Source organism: Thamnophis elegans, chromosome 1, assembly GCF_009769535.1.
Source record: "Thamnophis elegans isolate rThaEle1 chromosome 1, rThaEle1.pri, whole genome shotgun sequence".
NCBI lineage: Eukaryota > Metazoa > Chordata > Lepidosauria > Squamata > Colubridae > Thamnophis > Thamnophis elegans.
The window spans coordinates 46699139-46709562 of NC_045541.1; the positions used below are offsets into that span (position 1 = coordinate 46699139).

At 37.0% G+C, this 10424-nt stretch overlaps 1 protein-coding gene across 7 annotated transcripts in view; it reads right to left on the bottom strand.

Annotated features, from left to right (window-relative positions):
- ACMSD (aminocarboxymuconate semialdehyde decarboxylase) overlaps positions 1-9711 on the bottom strand; it is a 35005-nt gene extending 25294 nt beyond the window's left edge. For 2 of the 7 annotated variants that reach the window (XM_032216511.1, XM_032216497.1), the window contains exons 1-2: positions 9610-9711; positions 5919-5963 (exon numbers count right to left, since the gene is read on the bottom strand). Coding sequence is in view for 3 of the 7 variants with exons in the window: in XM_032216480.1 (XP_032072371.1) it covers positions 5919-5963; positions 8952-8999; positions 9539-9595 (150 nt within the window). In the remaining 4 variants the exon portion in view is untranslated. Of the gene's footprint in view, positions 1-5918; positions 5964-8951; positions 9129-9538 lie in introns of those variants that run through there. The other 5 variants (XM_032216480.1, XM_032216471.1, XM_032216489.1 and 2 more) reach the window with 5 other exon arrangements.
- Positions 9712-10424: the final 713 nt, after the last annotated feature.

The following is a 10424-nucleotide window of genomic DNA, read 5'->3' on the forward strand; positions in this document are numbered from 1 at the left end:
CAAGCTGTTCAGTGCTGTGTGAGTTCTGAATATTTAGTCTGCTAGAAAAAAAATCTATACATTATCTTTCTTGGCTTGCCTTACCTTGCGTCATGGAATTTTTAGTTTTGAAGTAAAACTTCTGTAAGACTGAGACCATAACTCAGGACAGAAGAATACACCTCCATTAAATAAGTGCTCTTTTGCTCACTGTAAGGCATTTATTAAGTACAGGGAGAGCTCAACTTATGACCACAATTGAGTTCCAAAATTTATTGCTAAGCGAGACAGTTGTTAAGTGAGATTTGCCCCATTTTATGACAGTTGTTAAATGAGTTTTGCCCCACTTTCTTGTCACAGTTGTTAAGTGAACCACTGCAGTTATTAAGTTAGTAACAAGGATGTTAAATGAATCTGGCTTCCCCAGTTTTGCTTGTCAGAAGGTTGCAAAAGGTGGTCACGTGGCCCTAGGATACTGCAACCGTCATATATACATGCCAGTTGCCAAGGGTCCGAATTTTGATCATATGAGTATCACAGCCATAAGTGTGAAAAACAGTCATAAGTCACTTTTTTCAGTGCCATTGTAACTTTGAACAGTCACTAAACAAATGGCTGTAAGTCAAAGACTACCTATAGTATTATTTTTATTGTGATTGTAATAATATATATGAATATTATTTTATATTATTATGTTTTAGATGTATTTATTTATTAGATTTCTTAAGGCCATTTATTCCAAAAATATTCTTTTAATTGCTATTTAGTTCTTATTTATTAATAATTACTAAACTGCATTCTGGATGGGAATACGTTATAAATAAAATCTGTGCATGGTTTGTTTGTTTATAGTTAGCTTTGGATCTAACCCTCCATCAACAGTTTGCCAAATTGCCAAGCCCCTTGATCATGTGATATGTTTCTAATCTGGCCTCAATGCTGAAGAAGGGATCATATAATTGCCATTTATTTACAACTATCTGATAACCTGGCGTTGACCGGGTATTTATTTATAGGGGGAAAATATCCGAACCAAACATAATTTCTAATGTTGGATTTTCCCTCTTACTGGAGGGAGTCCCCTTTTGGAGTACTGTGAAACCTTTACTATGGCAACTCCACTGCACTGTACAGTAGAAGCCATTTTACAGCAGTACAGTAGAAGCCATTTTAAGGCACAAGAGGCTGTATCTTAACAAAATACACACCCCAAGGGCTGTTAGGGACGTCTTACCCCCACAGTATTTTTTCCAGAGTTATGCTGGAACATATACACACACTCAGAACACACAGACTGAGGAGTGTTAGGGGTGTCTTACCCCCACAGTATTTGTTTTCCAGAGAGTAAGTCATCTGTGTACCAAGTTTGGTTGAAATTGCTCGAGGCTTCCAGAATTATGCTGGAACACACACACACACACCAAATTTTTATATATAGATATTATGATTTGCTTGCTTGTTTATTTTACAACAGCTCATTAGAATCCAAAGGTTCCTTAAGGACCTTCAGCATAGCAGGTAGCTCTGTTTTTCAGAGGAAAATGGAACATTAGAATTCCTCTGTGCACAAATATGGATCCAATGAGAGTTGCTATTTAATATGTTCAAGGCATTCTTTATCCAATATATTCTTCTAATTTTGCTTTGCTGTAGAAATACTTTTATTTTCTTGTTTAATTGTTGAGATGCACAAAAATTTTAGTACAACAAAAATTGCTGATGAAGGAATTAAAGTCCACCAATATTAAATCATCCAACCATAGGCCAGAGATCAGATTCCAACTTTCCTAGGTCCCCTCCTAGGATTTTTTTTTTTAAGTTTCTACAGCTCTCCTAAAACAAAATAGTATGGAAGTTATTCCGATCTTGGATGGTAGGCTATTCCAAATTAAGTGGGGCAGCACCAAAGACTTGACATCTGTAGATGACAGCCCCTAAGATAGTGATGGCAAAACTTTTTTGGCTCCCATGCCAAAAGCAGGGGGAGCACAGGGGTTCGTACGCGGGTGTGCCACACCCATAATACTATGCGTGCAACACACACACACCCCGCGCACACATGTGCGCATGATCAGCAACCTCCTCCACTTTTGGTGTGGTTTTTTTCACCCTCCCCAGGCTCCAGAGGCCTTCAAGGAGCCTGGAGAGAGTGAAAACAGTCTCCCCCATCCACCCAGAAGTTCGGGAATGGTGACTTCCAGTTTGTCCATATGGCTGATTTTTGACCTCCAGAGCCTTCAGGGGCCTTCAAGAGGCTTCCCTGAAGGCTCCAGAGGGCGAAAAACAGTCCTATGAGCAAACTGGAAGTCTTGAAGTTCCTGTTTGCCCGTAGGGCCAGTTTTTCGCACTTCAAGAAAGCCTCCGCAGCAGAAAAAAATGGCCTCAAAAGAAAGGTAACGAGTGCCCTAACAAATGGCTCTGCATGCCACCTGTGGCATGTGTGCCATAGGTTCGCCATCACAGTCCTAAGGGAAGGAAGTCAGAATAAGCTTACCCTGCTACTGGAAGTAGACAATCCCACATAAATAGCTAAGCCTGGAGATACATATGGCTTTAAAGTAACAACCAGCATCTTTAATTGCATGCAGAAGCTGAAATAGGTCTAGTTACATGAAAACATTTGGAACTCTCATGACTGCTTGAGCAGCTATATTTCATATCATTTGAAGCTTCCAGATGGTCTTCAAGGACAATGCCATTTAGAGCAAATTGCAATTTGGTGGGCATGAATATTGGTCAAAAGGGTATTCAGTTCCAGGAACAGTCGTAACTCGCACAAGAGAAGCAATTGGACAAAAGTCCTCTTGGCCACAGGAGTCACCTATTCTTCAAGCAGGAACTGTGAATCCAAAGGAATTCCCCAGTTGCACTAATCCCTCCTGATATAAATACTAGAGCTTTATTTTTGCTACTTTTCAAGACTGATGTAACCTTTATGTCATCCTTATAAGGACTGATATATCTTTGCTTTTTTTTCATTTCTAGATAAACATAACTCTAGGGTCGTGATGGCGAACCTATGGCACACATACTAGAAGTGACACACAGAGCCATCTCTCCAGGCACGCGACCGTCACCTGTTGGTCTTTCAGGTTCCGGCATGCCAGCCAGCTGGTCTTCACATGTACGGGAGCACTGGAAGCCAGAAGAGCAGCTGCCCAGTACAAATACTGGGAAGATGACCTTCTGGTTTCGGGCGCACACATGCACACCAGCCAGCTGGTCTTTGTGCATGCATGCATGCATGCCAGAAACTGGAAGACCAGATGACCGGCGCACATATGCACACTGGAAACCAGAAGATCATCTTCCTGGTGCGTGCATGTGCACTAGGAAATTGCTCTTCCAGTTTCCGGTGCCTGCATGCATATCGACCAGGTGGTTTTCATGCACACGTGTGCAAGAAACCAGAAGACCAGGTGATCGGTGCGTGTGAGTGTGCTGGAAACCAGAAGATCAATTTCCCGGCATACACAGGCTGCTGCTCTTCCAATTTCCAGCACACGCTCCCATTTCAGCACAGTGCCGAAAAGGTTTGCCAACACTACTCTAAGTGATGTTCTAAACTGTATTCTACTGCAAATACAACATTTCTTCAGCTCGTTAAAATGTCTTTAAGGCAATCCCCCCCCCAAGTCATTTATAGCAGCTTTTTTAATCACAACCATCCGTGAAGTAATATAAAGCTCATTATTCCTCCTTAGTGGCACAAAGACTGTTGGTTGACTCTCAAAAATCCTGAATGACTAGGAGGAAAATGACCTTATAGTAAATGAGATTCAAGCTATAGTTGTTAGGAAGACCTGCATTAAAACAGTTATAACGATTCAGAAAACAAAAACCACGGGAACAAGCTTCTTTAGAGTCTGAAATGTAATAGTTGTTCAAATGCATTCATTGGTTGTTGTTTCTCCTCTAGAGAATAAGTGCTAGGGAAAATGGAGAAGAACATCAATAGCTGCCATATTCCCTCCATGGATTATTTATTCAATTGCTTGCTGGTTCCTTAAAAGCCAGGCTGGTAAATCTGTGGAATTGGAAGAGAACTGGTATCTAGTGCATATTTATAAAGGAAAATTCAGTTTTTTGACATACCATAGTGTGTTTATGTGAACAGAAAGGAGACTTCTCACAAATATATTTACGATTACTTCCATGGAAAAATAAAGTACAGTATAATTTTTAGGTCACAGATGTAATTTTATAATGATGCTGTGCTCGTAAATTATATGCATATTCATTTTTACAGGTTTGGGCAGGTTTTTTTAAAAAAAAAATCACTGTAATTATTTAATTTATGGAATAACAAGTGACTAATATTCATAACACCAGTCATGCATTTGTAATTTTTGTTCAATGTGTTCTACTGATTATATTTCTCTTGGGCAATCTCAGTGAAGAATATTTTTTTCAGCTCCATTTCTCAGTCAACTTTAGATAACAATTAAACAGTTTATATCAGTGAAAAAAGAGAACCTATAAAATATACTCAAGTTATATAGTCAAATACAACCATCAGAAGCAAGCTCAGATATTTTAGAGCATATTAAATTGTTTTTTATATTATACTATTTTATGTTACAGGTAGTCCACAGCTTATGACTATAACTGAGCCCCAAATTTCTGTTGCTAAGCAAAACAGTTGTTTAGTGAGTTTTGCCCCATTTTATGGCCTTTTTTGCCACAGTTGTTAGGTGAACCACTGCAATTGTTAAGTTAGTAACATGGCCATTAAGTGAGTCTGATTTCCTCATTGACTTTGTTTCTCAGAAGGTCGCAAAAGGTGATTACATAACCCCCGGGAAGCTGCAGCTGTTATAAATATGAACCAGCTGCCAAGCATCTGAATTTGGATCACATGAGCATGGGGATGCTGCAACTGTTGTAAGTATGAAAATAATCATAAGTCACTTTTTTTCTGAGCCATTGTAACTTCGAACAGTCATTAAATGATTGGTTGTAAGTTGAAGACTACCTGCATATTGTTTATTTTGTATCACATTGTGAATTATGCAAGGCTAGAATGAAAGAGACTCTCTTGTCTGAAGGCAAGCTGTTCCATTGGTTAATTGTCGTCACTGTTAGGAAGTTTGTCCTTAGTTCTCACCTTGATTAGTGTCCATCCATTGTTTCTTGTCCTGCCTACAGGTACTTTGGTAAATAGGTTGACCCACTCCTCTTTGTGGCAACCTCTCAAATACTGGAATACTGCTATCGTGTCACCCCTAGTCCTTCTTTTCTGTAGATTAGCCAAATCCAAGACCTGCAACCATTTTTCATATGTTTTAGTCTCTAGGCTTTTAATCTTAGTTGCTCTTCTTTGCACTTTTTTTTGAAAGTCTCAACATCTTTTTTGTAATGTGGTGACCAAAACTGAACGCAGTATTCCAGGTGTGACTTTACTAAGGCTTTATAAAGTAATACTTCACGGAATTTTGATTCTATACCTCTATTTATGCAACCAAGGATTATGTTAGTTTTTTTGGCTGCTACTGCACACTGCTTGCTCATATTTAAGTAGAAGGTCCTCTCACTGTTTTTGAGCCAGGTTTCTTACTGTTTTTGAGCCAGGTTTTGCAACCTAGTAAATGTATTTATAAAAAACTCTAAGCAAAGGAACTTCTATAATACCATAGTGTGACTCAAACACAGCTAATTGTTATCAGATTCAGACTTATTGGTGTTTAAGATCTTATTATATCTATCAGTATGGTTCCAAGCTATTATTTCCACTAAGTATCTTTAGAGGCAGGAACTGATATTGTCTTTAATACCATTTTTATAGGTTTCTTGGAAACCCAAGAAATGCTGCATTGGGAAACAGATGTTGAATTAGATAGTCCTTTGGCCCGATTCAGCATGACTAGAAGAGTATTCTTTTCCAAAATTCAAATATATATGTTAATAGTTATTTCTTATCAATCACAAATTTAACCTACCTTATGGTCTTTCTCCAACTGAACCCATCCTCCATAGCCATATCTCTGTGAAAAGGAAGGCAGAGTTAACAAATACACATAAAATAAGTCATATATTATGGTTCACCAACTAGGTCATGTTAATTTAAAACCAAGCAAATCATTTATTTTACATTCAGACTGTATAATATGCAGGGAGTCCTCGACTTATGATCACTATTGAGCCCAATTGTCTGTTGTTAAGGTATTTGTTAACTGAGTTTTGCCCCATTTTACGACCTTTTTTGCTGAAGAATTTGACTTCCACATTGACTTTGCTTGTCAGAAGGTGGCAAGAGATGATCACATGATCCTGGGACACTACAACAGTCATAAATATGAGTCCATTGTCAAGCAGCTGAATTTTGATCACATGACCATGGGAAGGCTGCAGTAGTTGCAAGTGGGAAAATGGTCAGAAGTCAAATTTTTTCAGTGCCGTTGTACCTTTGAACAGTCACTAAACAAACTATTGTAAGTCAAGGACTACATGTATTGTAGCAGTGTCATATTCTCCAGATATATTTAACTTTAACTAGAATGATCCTTGGGTATGAGAAAGTTGCAATAACATTTTTTCAGTGCTTAAAGTCAAACTATAAGTAACCATCAGTTACACATGCATACTTAAATACAAATCTATTTATTCTAATTACATTAAAATGAAGTATAATTATTCATATCTCCTTTTTTAAAAAAAACATATATTTTAAATAGCAAATACTATATTACACCAACTCTGTAATGTATTGCACTGTGAATACACCAGGAGAAATATGATGTTATACAAAGTGAACACAGAGAAAGAAAGAAAAACCACTGTGGTAAAAACCACTGTTGCTGTTTAAATATATATATTAAATGTAATAAAAAAGAATTATAAACCTGACAGAAAAATAAATAAAATGATATTCTAAGCATCCCAGGTTTGATAGAAACAAAGTCCTTCATTTAATGAGCACTATTATATTCAAAAAATATAACTGAATATTCATATCATATCAAGGTATTTAACTTTTTCTTTCCAAGATGATATTACCCTCTGTAATGGATGGAAACCAAAAGGAAATTAATACAAAACCAATGATCTAATAATGTCCAACCCCATGCATTGTTTTGATTTTGGAATTGGGTTCTTTCCTTTTCCCATCAATGGATGGAGTAAATTTCATTTTTAAAATATAGAGTATTTTTGTCTTAGAGAAAACTGTCAAAATTCTGGTTTCCTGCTACAAAAGGGTGAGATCATTTTGTTATCATTTAATTGAGAGATATACTTCCTCTGATACATCTTTTACTATTGGGCTTCTTAAACCGCACAAAATGAGGTTTCCGATAGGGCAGATTTTTACACATCCTGAACGTACAGTCTTCATTATGTAACCAGAAGTAAAATAAAGATACAGTGAAATGATAATTTCAGCTGAGCAGCATTTGTTAATGATTAGTGTAGTCATGTATTGATTCTCTGTTCGGCCTTGATGATTCAATAGCAGGGATGAAGGTCACCTTTGTCTATTAATATTTAAAGAGCGGCAAAAAGCTTCTAGTACACAAGTAAAATATCTCCTCATTCTCAATGCTCAAAGAGCATTGTAACTCTTCTTACTGCAGAAAATACCATAACAGGAATAAGACCAGTTTTTCCTTTATTTCACTTTTGTTTTGTTTGAACAATCTCATAATCACAAAAGGGGAAAGCATTCAGCATTTTTTCTTTCTACATATACAAAGGTTCACAAAGAGGCATTTTAAGAAATCAGTAACAACATCCTGGCATAAATCCTGTGATGTGGTTTTCAACTGACGTACAGCTATATTTGAGTTACATTTTAAAAGATGCAGAATCGGGGTGTTTGCACAGCGACACGTTCATAATTGATTTACATGAATGCAAGTTAAGATCATTGAGTTATTAAACACCCTTGTGAAATTTGATACAACCAGTATTGCTTCATGTTCAAATATTTTTGGATGCGAACTTGAGTTTGCTGAAGAATCTAGAGATTTATTCTTATAACAGAATGACAGGCAAATGTTTTTGACAAACTTATAGTAAGACGACAGCTATTTTCTCATTTGCCTCCCCCAAAGATCTTGTTCTAGCCATTCTATTTCATGACTAACACCCTTGATAGTTATTTTCTCAAGGATCACTGAACAGATTCATTTTTAACTGAGCTGTTTTCATGAAAAAACCTGAGGTTTTTTTGGTTTCCCAGTTTAAATACATACACATAGACAATGTTAAATGGATATTCTTATTTTTTATATATATATTATATTTAAATATAATAATTATTAAATTTGTAGATTTCTCTCTTGCTTCTTTTGAACCTTTTTATTTTCATCCATAGATACATTTTAAAATAGCTTATCTTGAAATCAGGTGGCAAATAAGTGTTGTTGTTGGAGTTGTTAAGGAATCTCTTCAGACAAATAAGTGGTCCATTTTTTACAACATCAAATATTTTATGCAGTTACATTGAACTATGTAAGACAAATAAACTTATTAGCTAACATTTTGATTGCCACATATTTGCAAATCTCATATATAACTTTCTATGGCAGAAAAAAATTCAAAGTAATTGTAATACTGAAATGGGAAAAAAGGAGGATTACAATACAGCATGTCAAGCCCATAATTAAATTATTTTTATTTGAGGTTCTTTGGCTAATGTAATTAATGTAATATTGTTGCTAATATTGTTCATAAGGAATTTAAAGCTTTGTAGAAGGCATGATTTACATAATGAATAGTCAAAATGAAACACAATTGATATAAGTAAATTGAGTTAATTTGCAAAAAAAGTGGTTTGTCATTTTTGCAATTACACAAATGCTGCCATTCATGCATGCATCGCAATCTATTCTAAAAAGATCACATAATGTTCAAAGCTTTATTTATATTGTTAGTATCAATGTATTATTTGGAAAAACTAAATCCATCTAAATTTACTGAAGTTAGTTGCCGTGTCAAATATACAATATGCTCTAGCAAATAAATTGACTTACAATTGCACTGCACAGCAATCCATTGCTTTTCACTGATTCTGAATACAGCTAAAAAAGATGTTTATATACTGAGAGCAATTTAAGAGAGAATTCTAAGGATTCCGTTAGTTAAACTTCTCTTTGTACAGTGCTCAATGCTCAAACTCAGCATTCATCCCAGGTCATTTTCTTTTGCCCATAGTACAACTAAAACTACACATTACTAACAGTCATAATTTGAATATAGTGGAATGTAACTGCTGAAAGTAAATAAATACTCTGACCCTTCTTTTTTTTTTCCCTAGCAAAGAGCTGGTATAGAGATAGATGCACCCAAACTTTCTGCTTTACCAAGCAGTTCAATACATTCAAATGTACACCACTGTTCAAAATATCGAGGCACAGAGAGTTAAAGTACCCGAAGCATTTTGAAATGAATATCTCCCTAGTTTTCTCATTTCAAGGAAGTTTAATCTTAAAGGGAAAAAATAAGAAAATAATTTAAAATAGGGAATTACCCAAGATAAATTTCTAGTGAAACCATCAAGAACAATCAGGACCTAGAAGATTTCCTAGGGTACCAGATATCCAAAGACTGCCACTGTTACCTGTTTCAGATCAGGCCATTCCTTAGGCAGAATGTGACAATGAATGTCAATTTTCATTTCTGCAGGCTCACCTGAGGATTAGATGGCAATAAAGATGTTTTTCCTCACTTTTTAAACTTCGTTCAGGCCTAGGTGGTATTTGCTGGTTAACCTAAGTGGCTGTTCAGGTCCTCCAACCACCCTATTGGGGTGGCTACCTAAATCAACCAATCAGGCAGATTTTCAGGAGAGCTGCCCTGTGCAATACTAAGCTACTGAAGAGTTGGCAAAGCCAGATAGGTTTAGGTACAAAATTGAGCCACACAGACATAAATTTCCTTAGATTAATCTGCCTGAGAGGTTCAACTAGGACAAAGTGGTATTCATTTAATTTACACGCTGGACACCCCAGTGGTGAAATCTATTTTTTTTTTACTATTGGTTCTGTGAGCATCGCTTGGGGGTGTGGTTTGGTGGGGGTCATGTGACTATGTAGTCATGTAACTGGGGGATCGAAAGACAGAAACTCACTTTAACAATGTCCTGCTGGAGGAGGGTTGGACTAGATGACCCCCATGTCTAAGGTGACCAGACATAACGCTTTTGGCGGGACACCCCCGCTTTTTGATGCATTTTCCCGCGTCCCGCCCGCTTTTTTAAAAGGCACGCTTTTTTTGGCGCTGGCAGCTCCCGCCCATCAGCTGCTGGGCTGGCTCATCGTTCTGTTCTATGCTACCTACAAATTTAAGCCAGCCCAGCCTGCCGCTCACTGATTTGATTGGCTGGACTCCAGCCAATCAGTGAGCTGGCCAACCAGCTCACTGATTGGCTGGACTCCTTAGCTGAGGACGCAGAGGAGTCTCCATTTTATTTTGTCTTTCTTGTTGGGGTTGCAGCTGCGCTTACT